General features: G+C 58.5%; 10 protein-coding genes across 10 annotated transcripts; 7 read left to right on the top strand and 3 right to left on the bottom strand.

Moving 5' to 3' along the window:
- Window positions 1-154: 154 nt before the first annotated feature.
- On the top strand, window positions 155-514 carry OSH6_3 (Oxysterol-binding protein OBPa; the record flags this gene model as incomplete). The annotated part of the gene is made up of 2 exons (XM_066780366.1): window positions 155-281; window positions 354-514. 2 exons carry the CDS (start codon window positions 155-157, stop codon window positions 512-514), a joined length of 288 nt encoding a protein of 95 aa, XP_066629595.1.
- Window positions 515-535: 21 nt separating this feature from the next.
- On the top strand, window positions 536-972 carry OSH6_2 (Oxysterol-binding protein OBPa; the record flags this gene model as incomplete). The annotated part of the gene is made up of 2 exons (XM_066780365.1): window positions 536-642; window positions 711-972. 2 exons carry the CDS (start codon window positions 536-538, stop codon window positions 970-972), a joined length of 369 nt encoding a protein of 122 aa, XP_066629594.1.
- Window positions 973-1,045: 73 nt separating this feature from the next.
- On the top strand, window positions 1,046-2,000 carry OSH6_1 (Oxysterol-binding protein OBPa; the record flags this gene model as incomplete). The annotated part of the gene is made up of 3 exons (XM_066780364.1): window positions 1,046-1,276; window positions 1,347-1,660; window positions 1,751-2,000. The coding sequence occupies 3 exons, from the start codon at window positions 1,046-1,048 to the stop codon at window positions 1,998-2,000; spliced, it is 795 nt and encodes a 264-aa protein (XP_066629593.1).
- A 766-nt stretch (window positions 2,001-2,766) lies between these two features.
- On the bottom strand, window positions 2,767-3,784 carry SLS55_008958 (uncharacterized protein; the record flags this gene model as incomplete). The annotated part of the gene is made up of 2 exons (XM_066780363.1): window positions 2,767-3,449; window positions 3,736-3,784. 2 exons carry the CDS (start codon window positions 3,782-3,784, stop codon window positions 2,767-2,769), a joined length of 732 nt encoding a protein of 243 aa, XP_066629592.1.
- Window positions 3,785-4,182: 398 nt separating this feature from the next.
- On the bottom strand, window positions 4,183-5,286 carry SLS55_008957 (uncharacterized protein; the record flags this gene model as incomplete). The annotated part of the gene is made up of 1 exon (XM_066780362.1): window positions 4,183-5,286. One exon carries the CDS (start codon window positions 5,284-5,286, stop codon window positions 4,183-4,185), a length of 1,104 nt encoding a protein of 367 aa, XP_066629591.1.
- Window positions 5,287-8,145: 2,859 nt separating this feature from the next.
- Window positions 8,146-9,345, top strand: SLS55_008956 (uncharacterized protein; the record flags this gene model as incomplete). The annotated part of the gene is made up of 4 exons (XM_066780361.1): window positions 8,146-8,215; window positions 8,276-8,698; window positions 8,779-9,084; window positions 9,206-9,345. 4 exons carry the CDS (start codon window positions 8,146-8,148, stop codon window positions 9,343-9,345), a joined length of 939 nt encoding a protein of 312 aa, XP_066629590.1.
- A 450-nt stretch (window positions 9,346-9,795) lies between these two features.
- On the bottom strand, window positions 9,796-11,635 carry SLS55_008955 (uncharacterized protein; the record flags this gene model as incomplete). The annotated part of the gene is made up of 2 exons (XM_066780360.1): window positions 9,796-11,402; window positions 11,494-11,635. 2 exons carry the CDS (start codon window positions 11,633-11,635, stop codon window positions 9,796-9,798), a joined length of 1,749 nt encoding a protein of 582 aa, XP_066629589.1.
- A 1,524-nt stretch (window positions 11,636-13,159) lies between these two features.
- SLS55_008954 (uncharacterized protein) lies at window positions 13,160-13,950 on the top strand (the record flags this gene model as incomplete). The annotated part of the gene is made up of 3 exons (XM_066780359.1): window positions 13,160-13,203; window positions 13,288-13,544; window positions 13,622-13,950. The coding sequence occupies 3 exons, from the start codon at window positions 13,160-13,162 to the stop codon at window positions 13,948-13,950; spliced, it is 630 nt and encodes a 209-aa protein (XP_066629588.1).
- A 2,429-nt stretch (window positions 13,951-16,379) lies between these two features.
- On the top strand, window positions 16,380-17,207 carry SLS55_008953 (uncharacterized protein; the record flags this gene model as incomplete). The annotated part of the gene is made up of 4 exons (XM_066780358.1): window positions 16,380-16,548; window positions 16,604-16,771; window positions 16,824-17,008; window positions 17,061-17,207. 4 exons carry the CDS (start codon window positions 16,380-16,382, stop codon window positions 17,205-17,207), a joined length of 669 nt encoding a protein of 222 aa, XP_066629587.1.
- A 1,087-nt stretch (window positions 17,208-18,294) lies between these two features.
- Window positions 18,295-21,961, top strand: HMG1 (3-hydroxy-3-methylglutaryl-coenzyme A (HMG-CoA) reductase isozyme; the record flags this gene model as incomplete). Its single annotated transcript, XM_066780357.1, has 4 exons — window positions 18,295-18,615; window positions 18,669-19,055; window positions 19,104-21,550; window positions 21,601-21,961. The coding sequence occupies 4 exons, from the start codon at window positions 18,295-18,297 to the stop codon at window positions 21,959-21,961; spliced, it is 3,516 nt and encodes a 1,171-aa protein (XP_066629586.1).
- Between the last annotated feature and the right edge of the window lie 283 nt (window positions 21,962-22,244).

Below are 22,244 nucleotides of genomic sequence, written 5' to 3'. Positions count from 1 at the left end.
CGCCGCTAACGAGCCCACTTGCGCCCACCCGCGTCATCCTCTACACTTGAAAGTCCTTCGTGGGCCCGCCCTGATGCCTGTCGCACCGCCTCTCGCACCCTAAACCTCCACACTCCCGTCGACGACCCTTCAATCCCCCACGAACCTCGCCACCATGGTGCTCGGTCACGGCCACCGCCGACACTCGCTGTCCAGCAGCCGCGGATCCACCGACGACTTCCGCGACAACTCCACTGTCACCGGCGAAGACGAGACCATCGTCGACTCGGAGCAGAGCAATGGTACGTCGCGCCGCCTCGCCGACCCTCCAAAGCATCCACGGTCCGGAAACTGATGAGCCGCCTCTCCTGCAGTCCTCACCCACATCATCTCGCAGCTGCGGCCCGGCGCGGACCTCAGCCGGATCACCCTCCCTACCTTCATCCTGGAGCCGCGGTCGATGTTGGAGCGGATAACGAAGTGCGTCTGCGGTTCCCTGCCCCCCGAGGCGCCCAGAGAGGAGAAAAGGAGCTAACTTGGCCGCCTGCTCAGCTTCATGGCCCACCCAGAGACCCTGCTCCCCATGCCGGACATCGAAGAACCCGAAGAGAGATTTTTATCTGTGGTGAAGTTCTACCTCAGCGGATGGCACATCAAACCGCCGTATGTACGCTCTGCGCAGCGAAAAAGCCCTTTGTTGTCCACTGCCCTTGATACTGACCCTTAGGCAGCGGTGTCAAGAAGCCCCTCAACCCGATCCTCGGCGAGACCTTTACCTGTTACTGGGATTATCCGGACAAGACTAGAGGGTACTACATCTCCGAGCAGACTTCGCATCACCCCCCGAAGTCCAGCTATTTCTTCATGGCTCCCGAGCATCACATCCGCATCGACGGCGCTCTCAAGCCTCGCAGCAAATTCCTGGGCAACTCGGCGGCAAGCATGATGGAAGGTCTGGCTGTGATGACTTTCCTCAACCACAACGAGAGATAGTATGTATTGCTACAACATGGCCGGGCTGGGAGTCGTCGCTAACCGGAGGTGTAGCTTCATCACGCAGCCCAACATGTACGCACGAGGAATCCTGTTCGGAAAGATGAAATACGAGCTCGGCGACCACAGCTATGTGCGATGCCCAGAGCTGGGCTTGGAGGCCGATCTCGAATTCAAGACCAAGGGCTGGGTTGGAGGTACCTACAATGCCATCGGCGGATACATCAAGGATTCCAAGACGCAGAAGAATCTGTATGAGCTTTCTGGACTGTGGACCGGCGAGATGTGGGCCAAGAACCTTACGGTAGGTGGAATTCGGCGGCAGAGCTTTCACCCGCACCACAAGCGCGTGCTCCGCTAACATGTTATACCAGACCGGAAAGAAGCAACTGCTGTTTGACGCGACGAACGCAAGGGAGACGGCGCCATCGGTCCGCCCCCTCAAGGAGCAAGAAGACCGCGAATCTCAGAAGCTATGGCAGAAGGTTACTGCGGCTATCAAGCAGAGGGATCAGATCGTAGCCACAGATGAAAAATCAAAGATTGAAGACATGCAGCGCGAAGAAGCAGCGAAGCGCGTGGACGACGGTGTTGAATGGCACCCTCGGTTATTCAGGCCTGTGCAGGGAGGCCCGGGAGGCTCGGAAGAGGGCATGGAGGATCTGGATTTCATCATTCGCACCAAAATGTAAGTGGAGTGTGATCCCGCAGTCAGCCGACCGCAATCACCGGGAGACCCGGAGTCTGCCGGGAATGTGCTAATTCGCCGTGTTCGCAGCGACGGGGCCACGCCGGAGGAGCAGACGAAGCAGATTCTCAATATAGCCGCGATACTTCCTGGGCAGACGGTAGAGCGTAGGTTCCCGATACCTGAACGGAAGACCGAATCCCAGCACCAGAACCAGACAGAAGACCTGATCGACTTTGGCCAGCATGACGCATCGACGGCGAAGACGGGGCCCGGATCCCTCGAGCGGCAAGATTCCGATACCAACTCTGTCGATGAGTTCGTCGATGCCGAGTCGTGAGCGGGTTGACTTCGAAAATGCGCGGTCGTGATTCGCAAAGATCCCCTTTTGCAGGCTTTCAGGTAGACTTATCATCTCGGCCGCGGTGTGATGGCGGATGTTGCGGGGGGCTGGAGGATCCAGCGAGAAGACAGGTATACTTATTTAACTTTGGTTTCCTATCTGTCTGTTCGCCTGTTTTATACCGACAAAGAATCGATTGGCCCTCAACGGTTCAATTTCAAGGGAATTTTAATTTACTCCGCGACTGGGAGAAGCGAGCGCGCGCAGAAGGATGATTTGCATGTTTTGGCCAGCGGTTCTTCACAGGGAGGGATGCTAAAAGAAAGGCGTAATTGATTCGTCAAGTTGTTTGTCGTGTTTTGCGTTTGTCTAATCCGTCTTGTTTTTCCATGGCCGAATCCGATCTTTCTATACGCTCTATGTCCGTTTCCCCTCTTAATCCCTCTAGCCCCAAGTCATGATTCCCGTCTCCAAGAATACAGATATCAGCAACAACATCCCACTCCTCTCTAGCAAAATGCACATATATGTCCAAACCCTGCGAGATTCGAGCCATCTGAGCTCCGTCGAGGAGGCTACACCTCCCTGCGTGTGTAGTTGAATCCAGTGTCCGAACGTATTCGTCCGCGTTCAAGCCTAACGTCTACGTGCGGACATTGGATTCCGCTACCCACGCAAGCATGACTCATTTCGTTTTTTTTCGTTCTTTTGCAACCTGCCGTGTGTGTATGCAAAAATTCAAGACCTCGCGCAAGAACAAACCTCATTTCGACTCCCCCGCTTTCTTGTCCTCGTGCACCACCGGCAGCGCCATGCCCAGCATGAAGGCGGGCTCGTCGACGTTGTGGTGCTGGTAGCTCAGCACGCCGACGCCGCCGGGCTCGAGCATCATGCTCAGCGGGAAGTCCATGGGGTAGCGCAGCCAGCGCTTGGTGAAGGCGCGCAGCAGGTGGCCGTGCGCGACAAGGACGACGTCGGCCGGCGACTCGCCGTGCATGCACGGCGCCTGCAGCGCGCGGATCTCGGCGATCAGCGCGTCCAGCCGCGCCGTCACCTCGGCCGCGCTTTCTCCTTCTTCGCAGCCGTCGCGCCAGATGTCCCACGCACGCTCGGTGTCCAGGCCGCGGGCGGCCCGCCGCGCGCGGATCTCGGCCGTCAGCAGCCCCTCGTACGCGCCGTAGTCCCACTCGGCGAGCGCGGGCGTCGTCGTGACGCGCGACGCGGCGTGCAGGTCGGCCTGCGAGTGCGCGGGGAAGAGGAGCTCGAAGGTGCGTTGGGCCCGCGTGCGCGGCGAGATGTAGACGCGCGCGAGCTTGGCCGGGTCGATCAGCTTCTTCGCGCCGACGAGCGCGCGGCCGCTGCCGAGGACTTGCTGCTCGCCCTTGGGCGTGAGCGGGAGGTCGGTCGTGCCCGTGTAGCGGCCGTTGATTGTCCATTCGGTTTCGCCTGTTTGTGATGGGGGTGGTGAGCGGTGGTGGTGTGAGATGAGGAAGGAGGTTTTTGTAGATGGTATGACGCGGGAGGGTTCAGTCGGGCGTTGTTGCGTTTGCCGGGGGAGAGGGGGAGGACAGGGAAGGTGTGGGTTTTAGGGTGCTGATTCCATGGTGGTTCATCTTTGCGGATGTTTTGGCGGCGTTCATGGCGCATGTACGAGGACATCGGCGTGAGAGTGGTTGCGGTGGTGCTAGGGTTGTTGGGCGGCGGGCGGTGAAGAGCGGAAAATGGAACGTACCATGGCGGGCGAGGTAGACGCGCGGAGTTCCTGCGTCTTTATCCGACATTGTGGTTCCGAGGGGCTGGGTGTTGGGACAATCGGATCTCCCTAGCGATGGGACAGAGAAATCTACGGGAGAGGTGATGATGTGAGGGCTGCGTGCTGCCCCTCGGTGTCGGTGGCGGCGGACCCACCCCACCGAACGAACCGCCGGCTGCAGAAAAACCGCGCCGAGTCAAGGGGTCCGCCACTCCTCCACTGGTTTGACAAGGCCCCCGACAAGGCGCGATTGACAGGCTGGCCCACGTCACCGGCTTCGTGGCCCGGCTTGCCGTCCCCGCATTTTGGGCACATCGCAGGGCTTGCGCCTGATTCACGGCGCCATGTTTGATGTCACCGCAGCTCTGGACGAGATTAACTTCATTACCATTGCGAACAGGAGCTAAATGTTGGATATCTGCAAAATCAAGAATAGGAGCGCACCATGGCCCGGTCAGCAAGCTGCTTGCGCGCCTCCTCAGCCAGCCTCCGTGGGGCGCGCACCGCGAAGCGCGCTTCCTCGCCGCCGTCGGTCCACGTGTCGTAGATCTCGTCCCGGTACGTCTCGGAGCGCGTGACGGCCACCTTGCCAGCGAGAATGCGCTCAAACAGGTCGCGGACGGCGTCGAGCATCTCCTCGGCCTCGGCGCGCACGGTGCAGTGGCCGCAGCACAGCTTGACGCGGCGGTGGACGCCGCAGAAGTCGTGGTTGTAGTAGTTGAGCGAGTCGGCCAGCATGTATTCGTTCTCGTGGCGCACGAAGCGCAGCATCTTACGCAGAGAGGCCATGAAGTCAACCCAGTCACCCTCCTTGGGGAAGATGATGGCCATGCCGTCGGGGCCGCGCTCGTAGAACGAGTCGCCGACGTAGAGGTAGCGCTCGTCGTGATCGTACCAGGCCAGCTCGTCGGGCGTGTGGCCGGGCGTGTGCAGCACCGTCACGTCGAGCTTCTGGCCGTCGTGCACCAGGGCCTCGCCGTCCTTGGCCCAGCGCGAGACGCGGTACCTCGGCGGCGTGAGGCCGTAGAAGTTGCACAGCGAGTGCTCGTCCAGGTGCTGGGTGGCAAAGGACTCGCAGTGCGCCGAGGCGACAATGGTGCATGGGGCGAGCGGCTTGGAGGCGGCGTCGGAGCCCCGCATGGTCCGGGCCAGGGCCAGCGACTCGGACAGCGGCATGGTGGGGAACTGCTCGATGCCGCCGATGTGGTCGTAGTGGCAATGGGTCACGACGACGATGTACTGGCGCTCGGGGTGGCCATACTGGTCGCGCGGGTTGAGCGGGCGGCCGTCGTTGGCGGCGACGGGGAACTCCTCGACGAACTCACGCAGCTTGGAGAGCTGGACCGAGGTGTCGCGCGGCGAGTTGCAGCCCGTGTCGGACAGGATCAGGAGAGGCAGGCGCGGGTGCAGCTTGGCGTAGATGAAGGGCCGCTCGGCGAAGCTGTCATCTTCCTGGATGAGAAAGGTGGTCCGGTTGAGGCGCGAGGCAGCGAACGAGGTCGACGGCGCTGGGGACGGCTTGCTGGACATCAGTACAACAAGGAAAAAGAAAGGAGAGAGGCATGATGGTTTATGAGCACCCGCGCTCGCCGTTATTTCTGCGGTGGTTCTATTTGACCGAGGTGCTCGTCTTCCATGCGGACCATCCAGCAGCTGGCCGTCAATGGTCCGCTTAGCGACTGGGGGGAAGGCGGGACGAGGCGAGTTTGGGGGCCAAACACCTGCCTGGCGATCTCCCCGACTCTTGCTCCCCCCGACTCCGACCCTGCATCCCCACCGCACTCGCGACCGACATGCAACCGACAGAATCCAAGATTCAATGCTCACTGACGCGATTGCCGTCGCGCCTGCCTGCTGCTCGGCACGCGAGACACAAGCTCCACATCTTTGACGTAAGCTCCCGCCGCTTCGCTCTCGGCGCCTGACCATCCCCATAAGCAGCGCTTGATAATCCTCGGCATCTCGATGACTCTCCGTATTGGCCTCGTGGGCCCTGGTAGCGCACGTCCGTGTCAGCTCAGCCTTACGCCTCAAGCTAGGAACACACGCCTCTCGCTCCGCAAAGCTCGCGCCTTACTTCTGCTCCGAGAACAAGATGACATGCGCCTTGGAGCCGCTGCCTTCCGTCAGGCCCCCATTACCGGGCTATCGGCGTCAACGATGCTGCATTTTCACGGCTTACACCGCGTCGAGTCACACAGCCGCATGCAGTTGAAAAGGTCTCAGCCTCGTGCTTCAGTTCCCGCAAAGCCGCCGCGGTCCCGACACTCAAGTTGGCGTGTGAGCGCTCTAAACAGGACTGCAGTTATCGCCTTGGCGGACTCGACAATTCATCCCCGCATTTCTGCAGGGAAGAAGCAACGAGATCTCCATCGCTTAGCCCGTCCGAACGCCATGGCCATGGGGGTTTCAGCTCTTCAAAAGGCTGCTCCCAGGATACGATAATCGGGCGGCTTTGTTGCTTTTCCTGCCCCCATGCCCCGTCGTCCCGTCAGCCCGCGCTCCTCCGTGAACTTTGGGTCAGCACAGCAGGCCTGCTGCTGCCATTCCCTCCTAATGCCATAGCCTGCTCAAGAAGTTGTCAAGTCTCCTAAACAGCCTGCGATGCTAACCTTGATTTTGAGAAGAAACAACTGACGAGACAATTGACCCACGAAGTATGGCTGGATCTAGACACATCTGAGATGGAAAGCTCTTTGCCGCTACAGCGAGCCGTATCCTATTCATCAGCATCAGCTCGGCGATTGTCTGACCGTATAGCCCCGCTTCGGAATGCTCCACCGCCACTTAGTATTGAGACTGCGCCTTCGGACAGGGGCTTACTGTCCATCTCAATGGCCAGACGCATGTGAAGGCTGGAAAGGCAAACGCAATAGGCTACGGAGGTCCCCTGCCAGTGAAGCTCACTGGACCGCCTTCAACGCTGTGTGACAAGAAATGCTTGTCCATGGCGTCGGCTATGTCAGCAGGATGCAGCTGTTGAGACAATGTTGTTTACCAAGACCAGTATTTCTACCGCCCAATGCTCTCTCTTCTGGATAAGCAGGCATCTCATCCAGTTCTTTCTCCCTCAAACTTGCTCGTCTTCACGCGATGGGCTTCTTCAAGAATTGCTGGGAGCTGCTTTTGCATCTTCCATACTTTTCTCCGTTGAATGGTGGCTTCGACCGGGATAGCTCACAGCTTCCGCTCGCTTCCAGCCCGAGTGGCGGCGTAGTCATCCGCCCGGAGAATGCTTCACCTGGCTTCACCTGCTCGTATCCGAGCATGGACGGCTGGGAGAGCTGTAATTCCCCGGACGACAGAAGCTGTTGGCTGAAAGACTCCAAAGCGAGACAGCCTTATTTCTCACAGTACGACATTCACACAGACTGTATGTTTCGTCCCCCATCTCTGCGGTTGGCTTTCGGAAAACGCATGCTGAACTACTCATAGATGAGACTATCTGGCCAAAGGGCGTGACCAGGGAGGTAGGTAATGGATGACATGTTTTCGCGATATTTGCTGATTACGGCAGTACTGGATCAACCTCAAAGATCAGATTGTAAGTTCTCGCAGATCATACGCCCTTATGCCGTGCCCTTTAGCTGACACATGCAGATCTTCCCCGATGGATATTCCAAGCCATATGGCAAAATCATCAATGACACATATCCGGGTCCCCTGATCGAGGCTTGCTGGGGCGATGAAGTTGTCGTCCACGTGACGAATTATCTTCAGACAAATGGCTCTACGTGAGTACGCTCACCCTTGGCGTGCTCTAGATCATGTCTGACACCGAAGTAGGATCCACTGGCATGGTGTAAGACAACAGTATAGCAACGAGATGGATGGAGTGAACGGTCAGTCCCTTTCAACTCTGTACGTGACAAAGCTTATCTAACCTTTTCCAGGAGTAACGCAATGTCCCATTGCTTATGGCGACACCTTTACCTATCGCTTCAGGGTGACGCAGTATGGAACAACGTGTAAGTGGCCTCGTTGTTGAATGACGGTCAGACACTGAGAGATAAAGGGTACCACTCTCACTACTCTCTTCAATATCCCGACGGTGTGGCCGGACCGCTCGTCTTCCATGGCCCTACATCAGCCGATTGGGACGAAGAATGGGAAACCCCCCTGATGATGACGGATTGGGTCCACGACTCGGCTTTCGGCATCTTCCCAACCAAAGAACTCCGCGGCGTGATTCCCAACGGCGACAGCATTCTGCTGAATGGCCATGGACACTTCAATTGTTCCTTAGACCCACTAAATGATCCATCCCGGTGTGCTCCGGGTCATGGATCCTACTACAACCGAACCTTTCAGAAGGGTAAAAAGTATTTGATACGGCTGATCAATACCTCTGTTGGGGCGGCGTTTATCTTCAGCATAGACGGACACAAGATGAAGGTCATATCTACAGACTTCGTACCCATCGAGCCCTACGAGACGAATGCAGTTCTGCTCAATATAGGTATGGATAACTGTTTATGATGGAAGCTTTGAAGACGTTGACACCACTGACATGGTTCAGGCCAGCGCTACAATATCATCATCGAGGCCAATGCTGATCCAGGCGATTATTGGATCCGCACAGAGATCCCAAGAGGGCCAGGAGGGTGTGGAAATGTTACCGACAGGAACGGTGATGTCACAGGCATCCTTCGCTACGACGCCAGCAGCACTGCGTTACCCACTTCGTCCAAAAACGAGTATGAGTCTGACTGTCACGACGAACCAAAGGAGTTGCTGGTTCCCATTCTTCCCTGGATGGTCGACCCGCATCCGCAAAACGACGTGCATAACAATACATACGAAGCCGGAATCACCGAGGTCCAATATCACAATGCTTTCCGCTGGGATCTGACCGACACACCCATGTGGCTTGATTTCTCCAACCCCACGATACTGAACCTGGAGAACACAACTTGGAATCCCGAATATGCCGTCATAGACTGTTCGTACCCCGTCCTCTACCCTTGAACCCTTCTCAACTTCCGGCCCAAGGCATCCCCTAACTGACTTGTAATGAATCAGACAATTACGACCGCGGCTTCGTCTATCTCGTCATTACGGGTAACCTGGATCGTCTGGGCGGCGGAAAAACGGAGGTCCCTGCTGGCCACCCGATCCACCTGCACGGGCACGACTTCGCGATACTGGCGCAGGAGAACCGCACGTACGATGAACTCGTCGACCCAGTCACAACGTTCAACCTCACCAACCCCCCGCGTCGCGACGTCGTGTTTCTACCATCCAACGGCTTCGTGGCGCTGGCGTTCAAGCCCGATAACCCAGGCATCTGGTTGGTACATTGTCACATCGCCTGGCATGCTAGTTCCGGTGAGCATGTTCTCATCCTTGATCCCCTTCCCCTCGCTCTGAAATCGAAGCGATGACGGTCTTTTCATGTTGTTGTATTCTAGAATGGTCCCGAACTGATTCGTTTCATCTTTTCCTGCAGGTCTCGCCTTACAGATCCTGGAAAGGCAGCCGGATATCCTCGACTCTATTGGGACCCTGGAGGCTACGAATCGTACGTGCGACGGTTGGGACGCGTATGTAAAGGCACATCCGATTGATCAGGACGACAGTGGTGTTTAAGTTGGATGGCACTTTTTTCTTCTTCTTCTTTCCCTTTTCCGAATAATATTCCCGAGGTTTGGTTGTGGGGGAAAGCGTTCTCCGGCTCTCCTTTACGGTGACCCCTTCTCAGCACATTCTTTGTTATCTCCCCATTCAAGCCCTTATTCTCCTAGGAATGGCGCGTTCTCTATCATTTATTGCATCTCTCTCAGCTCTTCAGGTCTCACCTCCTCGCTCCTTCCGCTCCCCTGGATCAAGTGCCCGAGACAATACACAAGAGAATCAAGTCGTTTATACATACATAGTATAAAAATTATGCACTAAGAATTGCCTTCTGTGCCACACATCACGCAGCAGAGGGTCTTGTTTTTTTGGGTTTCAACCACCGCCATTCCCAATCTTCCCCAAATCCCCCTCACCGCCCAGGCGTACGCTCAAGGACTCACTCAACACCTTAGCACTCCGACTTCAAAAGCACTTCAACCACTCGGTCAACGCATCGGTGAAGTACTTCCTGCTCACCGCGCCGCCCGCGAACGTCGTGCGGAAGTCGTAGCAGTGCTGGGCGCCGGGCATGACGTACCCGAAGACCTCGTCCTCGGCCGTGCTCTCGCCGCACGCCGGCGTCTCCTGGGTGAGGCGGACGTCGGGCGCCCACGGCTCCGTCGACAGCGGGCTCAGCGTGCGCCACGGGTCGAACTCGCCGCCGGACCAGTAGACGTTTGCGGGGCGGATGCGCCAGCCGCCGAGCGCGGCGTTGGTCTCGTCGTCGCGCGGCCACGCGGGCAGGAGCGACGTGTCGTTGGCGGGGATCGTCGGGAACTGGCGCCGGCAGATGTCGCGCTGGTGCGAGAGGCTGTTCCACCGCGACACGATCTGGGAGGGTCCCCCGAGGTTGGCGGACTGCAGGAAGCCCCATTCCGTGCAGTATTGCCACGTCCAGCTGATGGTGGCCGGGTCGGCGAAGCGCTTTTCGAGGTCGCATTCGGGGGCGTCGGTGGTGGTGGTGGTGTTGGGGGAGGGGTTGGGGCCCTCGCATTCGGTGTCGAGGAAGTAGCCGGCGGTGGCGGCGAATGAGGGCCAGGACGCCCACTGCTCGACGACGAATTCGGGCCCGCGCGAGGCCGCCCAGCCGTCGGCGCCGGCGACGGTGCCGTTGTACGCGCTGCCGTTGCCCGGGGACGAGCCGTGGTCCGTCTCGATGTAGTCGCAGAACGGGCGCAGGTTGTACTCGACGCCGTACGACTGCCAGTACCAGATGATGGTCGTCAGCGCGTCGGCGAAGCCGGCGTTGGAGTTCCTGTCGGCGTTGCGGCCGAGGAAGCGCGTCTTGAGGGCGGCGGCGGCGGCGTCGTCCTCCATGAGGTCGTCCATATACGCGATGGCGGCGTGGATGTCCTTGGAGCAGTTGCCGAAGCCGTACGCGTTCAGCCCGCGGTACACGGGCTCGAAGTAGACGGACATGTCGTTTTGCGCCTGCACGGGGGCCGAGGACGCGTACGAGGCGAAAATGGTGTCCGGGTAGTGCTCGCGTAGGAAGGCGGCGCGCATGCCCGGGTACGAGCCGCCGATGAAGATCCACGGCGTGACCGAGGGCCCGAAGTCGACGTCCGGGAAGTTGGCGCGCGTGAAGTTGGCGACGAAGGCAGGTATGTCGGCTAGGGCCTGCTCGGACGTTAGGTAGACGAAGTCTTCCGGGTCGGTGTCTAGGCTGATGTTGACCGGAGTAGAAGCGCCGTAGTAGCGGTGCTCCCAGACGATGCCGATGCCGCCGAAGGAGTCGACGATCTGCTTGAAAAAGGACGTCTCGTTCTGGAGGCGGAAGAGAGCGTTCGGCTCGGCGTCGGTCTCGCCCGCGTCGTAGATGAAGACTGGGTGGCCGGCGCCCCTGTAGCCGGACTCGGCCACCCAGAAGCGGTTCTCAAAGGTTCCTGCGTCAGAGCCGAAGTGGTCGAGCGGCAGCGTTACAAACTCCGGGTTGATGACTTCGGTGGTGTTGCTGGCTGCAGCGCTTGAAGATGGCGTGTACAGCTTTGAGACCTGGATCCCCGCTGGGATCTCGACAGGGGTGCCATCTTACGGTTTTGTCAGTCCCATCTGATTGGAAGCGAAAGAGAAAGAGTACGAGGGAGGGGGAGGGGGAGCGGGAGCATCAAGCGCACATACCGGGAAATAAGCCCCTCTCAGCCATGTCAGCCAACTGCATCTGCCTGAAGCCGCCGAAGATGCCTATGGCCTGAGCATATTGAACGCAAGTGCATGCAAGCACCAGGGGCAGAGCGCCGCGGAAACTCGACCGAAGCATCATCTTGGCACACTACCAAAAACTGGGGATGATGGACACCACAACCAGGGACGAGAAGAAGCGGGGTGGAGCAGCAGCCATGCATCTTTATAGGCAGTCGGTGAGCTTGGGGTACGGGGGCAAAGCGGTGGGGAAGCAGTGCTGCGAGTCGAATTGGAGCCCCGGGATCAAGTGCATCGCTAGGCACGAGATCGCCATCCGCATGGTCGACCTTCCAAAAGGGGTTAAGGACGCCGCTTGATGATTTCGGAGAATGACCAACGGCCCCCAAGTGTATGCAGAGCACCTGCCCTTTCCGCACCGTTTCCACAGAGCGAGCACTGTCGTGGAGCCAATGGCGTGCTGACCATACATGTCGTGTATAAGTGCGCAAACAACGGCATCGGAAGCAGGACGGCTGTGCAACCCGTAGACGCGGACTGCTAAAGCGTGGCGTCCCACCCGGTCAATAACAAAAGCTTATCTCTGGAGAGACGAAAGAAAGCGGTGGCCAGGCTGGGGTCTCTGTGCTGTGAGATTTCCAGGTCTTCGTATTGGGCCTGATCCCTGTCCACTGCTGATAAGCAGCATGTAGCGCACCGCCGTCGGCCCGCTCGGGTCTGTGAGAGGTGGATGAGGCGCCTACTACGAAAATGCCTATTAGCCACAGTCGATTAAAGACTCAGGCGAGGTTAGCCTCGTGCTACCTTCCCCTCAAACGGCCCGTTCAGGCAGGCACATCGTGCCGCTTGTGTTCCGGTGGCGGCTCGTTCTAGCAACGGTTCGTATCAGCCTCAAAGACACAGCGTACTTTTCAGAGGCCTCAAGCTCTCCACAGTAACACCAGCCGGAAACATTGGTGCGCGAAGTGACAAGCGTGGTCCTCGAAGGCTGCAGTTGAACTTCGAATGCTGCTGTGTTGCGCAATCCAGAGCTGGACTGAAAACATGTCTTCTCTGCTATTAAGAAAGTGCAAGACGCTCACGGTCCGTGAGCAGGAATTTTAGCGCAAGCGCTCGAGTCTATGGATGCAACGGTTGACAGAGAGTGATTTGTTAGTACTCTACTAGATCAGTTCACTCTCGATACTGCGGCGCCACTTGATCGGGGGTGTTGAACCCCCTGTCCAGACGTCTTAGTCCATATATTGCCACACGTCTGTGAGCATAGAAATGCGCCAACTGCCAGTCTGCAACAGGACAGCATGAACCGGCCGACTCTAGGGCGGGTGGACTGGTAAAAGTGGGTGTCCGACGGCAAATCTCACGTGCTCGCGAGACTCTCCAGTAAAGCTGTGGTCTAGCTGGACGTCAGCGGGATGACTCTCACAGCAAGAGTGTGGCGAAAGGCTGATGAGTGAGGTTTAGGAAGGGTCGGAGAAGGGCCTGGAAAACAGGCTCGGGGGCGGCGCGGAAAAGCTTGGCGCGTTTGTCAGCACGGACCGCGTCGGCCGCGGCTCTTCAACATCGTGATTCTCCAGCTCAGGCAGCTCCACACCTTACATCCTCGCCACCACCCTACAACCTCCGCAATTGCAATCCCGCAACAATGGCCAACTACCTCGCCTCCATCTTCGGTACCGAGCAGGACAAGTAAGCTCCCTCTTGCACCTCTGCGCGCGCGCCCTCAGCTCCGCCCCCAGCTTCGTGTCGCATTGCTAACTTCTAACTATCCAGGGTCAACTGCTCCTTCTACTACAAGATCGGCGCCTGCAGGCACGGCGACCGCTGCTCGCGCAAGCACGTCAAGCCCTCGTACTCGCAGACCATCCTCCTCCCCAACCTCTACCAGAACCCGGCCTACGATCCCAAGAACAAGATGAACCCCAGCCAGCTGCAGAACCACTTCGACGCCTTCTACGAGGACTTCTGGGCCGAGATGTGCAAGTACGGCGAGCTGGAGGAGGTCGTCGTGTGCGACAATAACAATGACCGTAAGTCTTTTTTCTCCCCCAAGCAAAGAAAAGGCATCATGATGCTAACGATAGCTTTTATTTGCACCCGACAACAGACCTCATTGGCAACGTTTACGCAAGATTCAAGTACGAAGACAGCGCGCAAAAGGCCTGCGACGACCTCAACTCGCGCTGGTACGCCGCTCGCCCCATCTACTGCGAATTGTCGCCCGTCACCGACTTCCGCGAGGCGTGTTGCCGCCTGAATAGCGGCGAGGGCTGCGTGCGCGGCGGATTCTGCAATTTCATACATCGTAAGGTGCCGAGCCCGGAGCTCGAGCGCGACCTGGAGCTCTCGACGAAGAAGTGGTTGAAGATGAGGGGTAGGGACGAGAGGAGCATCACCAGGAGCCCCAGCCCGGAACCGACCAGGAGGAGGTGGTAAACGCGTTGCTTTTGACGTGCAGTCTTTTCAGCGCGAGGATGGAGTAAGGTCGGAGCGAATAGGACGAAAAGCAGGGACCGGCACTGTTGAATATCATGGCCGCTCGAAGCAGAACTTCTCGGCGAATTAGGACGGGGAGCGTTCGTACAATGCGTCGGTCTATTGACAAGCACGTATTTCTGCATTTGAGACCGAGGATGCTGCGTGGTACGTCCCTCAGCCAGGCTATCTTGGGGCTTCCTCTTGCTCATGGTTCTCTAGGGGCAGCTTTCCATTCAAAAATCATGTATTGGCGTTGGTGGGAACAAGAAGGAGCAAGTTGAGAATTTTCTGATATCCATTGTTGAATCACATATGTTTTGCTTCCATTTGATTTTTTCATGTGTTTGAAATGTACTGATGAATGAACAACTGTTCGAACTAGGCAATTCGTGGTATCATGTGTGGGACCAGCCACGACGACTTCAGTCCCCTTTGTACGCCAATCCAATTCCAAAACACGTCCCACCCATTTGAATACCAATCTCCATCTCAGAGTCGTCCCGGCCTGACGCTCTGCCCTGTGCCGGAGAGAGCGTAGCGCCTAGAATAGAAAGTTTCATGACCTTGGGAAGCTGCTCGACAGCTTTCTTCTTTTTTTCTTTCTTTTTTTTCTTTTTCTTTTGTCGCCATGGGCTGCGGGAGGTCGCCCCTGCTCAGCTTCCATCGCCATCCTGCTGCTGCGGCGCACCCATCTCGTTGATCCTGTGGAAGATGCCGGCATTGTCGCACCATACTATCACCACAACACAACCTGCGACGAAGCCCAAGAAGCCGAACCAGAAGCCCCAGCATATGTAGTTGCGGCGCCTCTTCTTGAGTCTTTCTCGCTCCAGCCATGACTCAGGCCTGTCTCACGTGGGGTGTGGTTAGTCACTGCAACTGCGGTTTCAGAGCATTGATGGGTGAGGTGGACGTACGAGTGTCCCGGTTTCGGTCGTGATGACTTTTTCGAGTCCGGCGAACTGGGGTCTCCATTTTCCATGCCCACCTTTTCCTCCTCGTCCAGGCGGATGGCGGCGGAGAAGCGCTTCCAGAACATGGGGTCTCGTACGGTTGCCATGGCGGTGGTGTTTGCGCTACGGGGTTTGTTTTGATTCGGCTAGGGAGAGCGAGCGTTGCACTGGCGTGTCTGAAAAGGAAGGAAGGACCACGAGGGGATCGTCTTGCGATGTTCTAGGGTGGCAATCGGTTGGCCCGGGTGGGCGATGTGGCGACCAGAGATCGGCACTAGGGTGTGTATGCGACGCGGTTTCGAAACGATCGTTGCGTGGGTTGCGAGCGATTGGGCGATCACCCCGGCAATGAGGGTGTGCGGTGGATGGGCGAGGCGAGTGTGTGCCACCTGAAGACTCGCAGGGAGAGCGGCCGGCAACAAGGCGTGCGGGTAGCGACGGAGGTAACGAATGACGGTTGCGAACGAGTGAGGTGAAATAAGCAGAAATGTGGAGGGGGCGGTGGCAGGTGTCAATTCCGCGGTACCATCGTCACGTACATTCCTCGCGTGGTCGTATCTGGGGCGAGGAATGGACAAGCACGAAAGCGAGAGGAGGTGAGAGGAAGGGAACGGGGATCACGGGAGTTTTCATTGAGTGGGAAGATGCCATGGCCGACACAGGGACAGCAGGCCTCTCATTTGTCGTGTAACTGCTGGGATGTTCCAAGTCAACGGGTCACGGCAGATGGTCTGCTTCAAACGAAGGCGTGCAGCCAATGCGAGCAGCACCCGCGCCGCCGCTGCAGCGAAACATTGAAGGGACCCTGGTGCAGCGGGCGGGTGAATCGCGGACGCCCGACGGTAGCGGCGCGTTGGTGCCAATCGGCGGCTGCGAGTGGTGGGCACCGTAGGAGATAGAGTATGAGATTGCGGACGGGGCGTCGGGCGGTGAGGCACGCGACGCGCCTGTTGGCCACGCTGTTTGGCTGCATGGCGGCGGGAGGAGTACCAGGACCTCTCCCCAAGCTCACCAAGGCCTTCCACCATTGCCGTTCTGGGTATCGCAGGCGCCCGTCCAGTGGTCCGTTAGCGAGATTGCTCGGCTGGCGACTGTCAACCCGGCCGTTTCGGCATCCCGAGCGGCGCTTCGAAACAGGAAGGCCTTCCGCAGGCATCATCTGCAGGACATGGTGGCGGGTGTGGCGCCTGAGGGCGGTTTCTATTCTTGCGAGGCGGCGGCATGGGGGCCGTTGGAGCTGAAGAGCTGGGTGTCGGTGAGGTCGGTGGTGGTGGAGGGCTGGCGGCATCGTCTATCGGACACTAGTTGCCCTACTGCCAGTTCGAGGTTCGAGGACCCTGGATCCTGCTGCGGCTTGTGCTGGATCCGGCCGCGGCCCCTGGCTGATTGTGACATCAACCCATCTCCGTAATCTCTCGTAAGAAGCCCCCAAAGATGCCTTCGGCGACGCTGCCTTGGTGGCAGGTCAACGTGCCCGCCGATCTGCGCACCGCCGAGTGCCCCGACTTCCTCAAGGAATGCGGGGAGAAGGACCGTGGCATCATCGGCACCCCCGACTCGGACTACCGCCCCCTCGGCTGGGAGGAGGTCAAGGCCATCGTCAGTAAGTGCAGCGCTACCCCGCCACGATAGCGCGGCCAGGTGTCTGATGACCACAGAAACGAACCGCATTGACAAGTTCGTGCGGAAGCCGAGCGAGCTGCGCCGCTACCGCCACTACACCTGGGAGCTGGTGCGCAACTATGGCTCCATCATGGACTTTGTCCTCAAGCAGCGGCTGCAGTGGACCGACCTGACGCCCCGAGGCCGCCCTTTCACCCACCCCGGTTGGTATTGTTGTATCTGCCTAGCACTCAGCCCCGAGCTGACGCCGCCAAGACGACATCAAGATCCTGCAGAACGACTGGCCCTACGGCGTCGACGAGCGCATCGTCCATCTGGTCGTCTGGACCAAGTTCGAGCTCGAAGATGACCCGGCCACCGACGACCTGACGCCGGAAGCCCGGCAGATGATCGACGACTATGTGGCCAAGACGTTTTGCACACGCGTGGATGCCGGCCAGGTGCGTGGCTCGAAGCGGACGTTGGCCGGGGGCTTTGCTGACGCCTGAGCAGGTCATCTGGTTCAAAAACTGGAAAAGCCTCAAGTCGGTACACGCTGTCGAGCATTTCCATGTCATGCTGTACAACCCCGACCTTGGCTTCATCGAGGACATCACCAACGGTGACGTTCCTCTGTCCAAGAAAGCCCCCGAGGTGTGAGACCGGCCAATGGCGCGGGCGCTCGGAGATGCGGCAAGATGCACACGAAGCGGCTCGGGGTCCGAGATGGTACAATACCTGCTTCCCGACGGGGCTGCAGCAAACACGGTAGTGCCGATCTCGGAAGTAGTGTGAGAATTTGCCGGAATAGACCGTAGATGCGCACGTAGAGCATACAATGGCGCCTGTAGAGCAGTGCGGCAGGCCCCTGGTATCTTAATTCTCTGCGGCTGCCTCTTGTGATTGCGTACCCGCACCGGTCAGCCCTGCTGGAGCCCTGCTGGAGGAGCAGGCGCCAAGCCGGTGAGCAGGGCGAGGGCGCAGGCACCCAGGCCCTGTAAATGGTGCAGCATGCAGCCCGCCGATCGCTGCCCCTTCGAGCGCTCCGAGTCGGCCTACAACAAAAAAAAGTGTGGCGCTGTGGCTGACCTTTCGCGCACTAGGCGCGGGTGCTGTTTTGCTGAGGGCGGTCGACGGGCGATAGGCCCTTGCGCGGCCTTCAATGGCGCGGCCGCGTGGCGGCGTGTGCATTCCCCGGCGCGTTGAGCACAATAGCAGGTAGATGACGGCACGCTTTGTCGCTGCAGACAAGGCTGCGGCCTCGGCCGGCGTGGCACAGCGGACCAGGGCAGCTGCACAGCGCAGTCATTGCGCGTTCCTGAGCTGCCGGCTTCCCTGTCCTCGGGCTGGCCGCAGCGGTGTGGGCTCGCGGCCAATGGGCGCTTCATGGCGAATAATAATTATGGCAGCCCCCTACCGCCCAACCTACGCCAGAACCCACATCTTGCAATTTCCATCCAAGCGCACCCTGATGCCGCGAGCTGCCCCGTGTGCCGTGCCTATCACTGTGGCCCGCGTCTCCGCCATCGCTTGAACAGCGCATCTGCTCACATCGGCGCCCGCGCTCCTTCTTTTTCTTTTCCCCAGCGTTCAACACCGCCGCACCTGCGAGCCTCTCTCCGCAACCCTCGCGCCACGCACCAAGCCGTTGTGCTGTGTGCTTCTCGTCGTCTTCGTCGCGAGAGCTTGCGCGCGTCCCAACTACCTGCCGTTGGCGCCGAAGCTACACCGCCCAACAAACACCACCATGCTGTCGCGCCTCTTCGGCGCGAGCGAGTCCTCGAGGACGCGCCCGACCTGGTACGACCGCCAGATCTCGCCGCTCCTCCAGGCTGTGTGCCGCCGCGCATGCACCCACCCCATCCACACCATTGTCTTCACTGCGCTGCTTGCGAGTACCACCTATCTCAGCGTCATCGAGAGCAGCCTGTTCACGGGCTCCGCTTCCGCGGGCAGTTCTCTGGGCAAGGCCGACTTCAACACTCTGTTGGCTGGCAGCAAGACGCTGAAGATTGGGCCCGCGTCCGATTGGACCTGGCAGGCGGATGAAGATGCCGCTCTCGACGAGGTGAGTAAAGCCCCGCCAACCCAACGTTTGGCGCACGCTAACAGCAGCTCCAGAGCTCCGAGAAGCTCGCCCTCCTGACCCTCCTGTTCCCCGAGTCTACCCCCGCCAACGCGCCCCAAACCGCTCCTCTGGGCAACGCCGTCCCCATCCCGCGCAACTCCTCTGCCGAATTGCTTCCCAGCTCCTCCTCCGCCTTCTCTCAGATCTCGCACGATACTTCTCTCGCCTTCTCTATCCCCTATGACGAGGCTTCCGAGTTCCTTGCCGCCATGCAGGAGCTCCCGGCTCCTGCCGGTGCTTCGGACGCGCAGAAGGCCGACGACGGCTCGGTCGAGGAGAAGAAGTGGATCATGAAGGCCGTCAAGAACGCCAACAGCAGTCCCACTGATCTGCGTCGGTGGGCCATTGAGTCCTGGACCTCTTTTCTGGACCTTCTGAAGGTTGGTGTGGTCTCCGACGGTTACACTGCATATTCTAACGGCTTGTAGAACGCCGAGACGCTTGACATCGTCATCATGGCTCTGGGCTACCTCTCCATGCATTTGACCTTTGTGTCACTCTTCCTCTCGATGAGGCGCCTGGGCTCCAACTTTTGGCTGGCTGCCACGGTTCTTTTCCAGTCCGTCTTTGCATTCCTGTTTGGTCTGACCGTCACCTCCAAGCTCGGCGTCCCGATCAACATGGTCTTGCTCTCGGAGGGCCTGCCCTTCCTGGTTGTCACCATTGGCTTTGATAAGCCGATCGTTCTGACCAAGGCCGTGCTTTCTGCCTCTCTGGATGCGCGTCGGCGTCATTCGGCCAACGGCGACAACACGCCGCTGACCATCCAGTATGCCGTTCAGACCGCGGTCAAAGAAAAAGGGTTTGAGATCGTGCGTGACTACTTCGTCGAGATTCTGATCCTGGTCGCTGGCGCTTTCTCTGGCGTTCAGGGCGGCCTACGCCAGTTCTGCTTCCTCGCGGCCTGGATTCTCTTCTTCGACTCTCTCCTGCTGTTGACCTTCTACACTGCCATTCTCACCATCAAGCTCGAGATCAACCGCATCAAGCGCCACGTCTCCCTGCGCAAGGCTCTTGAGGATGATGGCGTGAGCCGTAGTGTGGCCGAGAACGTCGCTACGAACAACGACTGGCCCTCGCTCAGCTCTACTGGCACTGAGGACGGCAGTGCTGCGCACACTGACATTCCGGGCTTTGGCAAGAAGATGAAGGAGACCAGTGTCCCCCGCTTCAAGGTTCTCATGGTCACAGGCTTCATTGTTGTGAACATTCTGAACGTCTGCACCATCCCCTTCCGCAGTGGATACTATAGCTCCAGCGCGTCCTCTGGACTTGCTAGTATGGTCAACCCCGCTGCCATGGATCCTTTCAAGGTCGCGGGCAATGCTTTGGACACCATTGTGGCTTCCGCAAAGTCGAAGAACACTGCTGCGCTCGTTACCGTCCTTACCCCCATTAAGTATGAGCTCGAATATCCCTCGGTCCACTACGCCATCCAGGAACCTGTCTCTAGCCTTTTCGGTGGCGACTACAAGGACCAGTTGATGGACGGTATGGGCGGTCGCGTGGTCGAGGGTGTGCTGAAGAGCCTTGAGGACCCCGTCCTTAGCAAGTGGATCATCGTTGCCTTGGCTCTTAGTTTGGCTTTCAACGGTTACCTCTTCAACGCTGCCCGCTGGTCGATCAAGGACCACACCCAGCCCAGCAACATCAAGCCCCCGGAGGAGTACGAGGTCATGGACAAGGCACCCAGCAACGTTCGACTCGTTGATTCTGGCGCCCCGCTTCGCCCCCTTACTCCCGCAATCCCCCCGGCTTCTGCTAGGAAGGACGATGATTCCGATGATGGACTGGAGATGAAGCCGACGGCGCACCAAGTCGAACCGTCTGGCCCCAAGCGCCCCTTCCACGAACTCGAGCTCCTTTTGAAGGAGAAGAAGGCTCCTTCGATGACCGATGAGGAACTGATCGAGCTTGCTGTCCGTGGCAAGATTCCTGGTTATGCTCTCGAGAAGACCCTGGAGAACAAGGTTCGCGCTGTGAGGATTCGCAGAGCAGTCGTATCCCGCACCCACGCTACCCGTCAAACGTCTTTCCTTCTCGAAAAATCGAAGCTGCCCTATGAGCACTACAACTACGACCTTGTCCACGGCGCCTGCTGTGAGAACGTCATCGGTTATCTCCCCCTTCCTCTCGGTGTTGCCGGTCCCCTCAACATCGATGGCCAGAACTACTTCCTGCCCATGGCTACCACCGAAGGTGTCCTGGTCGCTAGCGTGAGTCGAGGCTGCAAGGCCATCAACGCCGGTGGCGGTTCTATCACCATCCTCACTGGTGACGGCATGACTCGTGGCCCTTGTGTTGGTTTCGAGACGCTGGCTAGGGCCGGACAGGCCAAGATCTGGATCGATTCCGAGGAGGGCCAGAAGGTCATGAAGAACGCCTTCAACTCTACCAGTCGCTTTGCTCGTCTGCAGACGCTGAAGACGGCGTTGGCTGGAACCTACCTGTACATTCGCTTCAAGACGACCACTGGCGATGCCATGGGGATGAACATGATTTCCAAGGGTGTTGAGCACGCCATGAGCGTCATGAAGAACGAGCACGGGTTCGACGACATGGCCATTATCTCGGTCTCCGGAAACTTCTGTACGGACAAGAAGCCCGCGGCGATCAATTGGGTTGACGGGCGTGGCAAGAGTGTGGTGGCGGAGGCTATTATCCCCGCCGATGTGGTGAAGAGCGTCCTGAAGAGCGATGTGAATGCGTTGGTCGAGCTCAACATTGCCAAGAACCTGATCGGATCAGCCATGGCTGGAAGTATCGGCGGTTTCAATGCGCAAGCTGCGAACATTGTCACTGCTGTCTTCCTGGCAACTGGACAGGACCCGGCTCAGAATGTGGAGAGCAGCAACTGTATCACCGTCATGAAGAAGTAAGTCTGAACCACCGCATCCCAATGTAACCAGTACTAACAGGAAGCAGCATGAACGGCAATCTCCACATTTCGGTCTCGATGCCTTCGATCGAGGTCGGTACTATCGGCGGTGGCACTATTCTGGAGCCTCAGAGCGCCATGCTTGATCTTCTCGGAGTCAGGGGAGCACACCCGACCAGCCCCGGTGACAACGCACGCCAGCTTGCTCGCATCGTCGCTGCTGCCGTTCTCGCCGGTGAGCTCAGCTTGTGCAGTGCGCTTGCTGCAGGCCATCTCGTCAGGGCGCACATGAGCCACAACCGTAGCCAGGTTCCTTCTCGTTCTACCACTCCGGGTCCGGTCGGCACTCAGACGCCAACCACTCTGGCCATGACGAGCATCATGGATAAGGCGGCTGGCCGTCGCTGAGCCGGTCGGCGCTGCCCCAGCCTTGGCCTCGTGCGTTTGGTTTGCATTCTCGAGCGTTTTTCTTCTTATCTGCGCCGCCACCCGCATTTAGTAATAATTTCTGGTGGTATATGCATGTAGAGGCGCTAGCAGTCGCCGCTTGAAGTGGTTTGGGATAGATGCTCTTCGTTGGTCTACACCAAGGAAAGCAGCTGCCTCGCTTACCCAACTGCACCTGTACATAGCCGGGAGCAGCCCAGCCTTGTCGCCTTTCCAATTGAAGCTCAAAGCTGCACTGTACATA

This window comes from Diplodia seriata, assembly GCF_021436955.1.
Source record: "Diplodia seriata strain FDS-637 chromosome Unknown scaffold_9, whole genome shotgun sequence".
NCBI lineage: Eukaryota > Fungi > Ascomycota > Dothideomycetes > Botryosphaeriales > Botryosphaeriaceae > Diplodia > Diplodia seriata.
The sequence above is the reverse complement of the archived record's forward strand: the minus strand, read 5'-3'. Positions and strand labels throughout refer to the sequence as shown.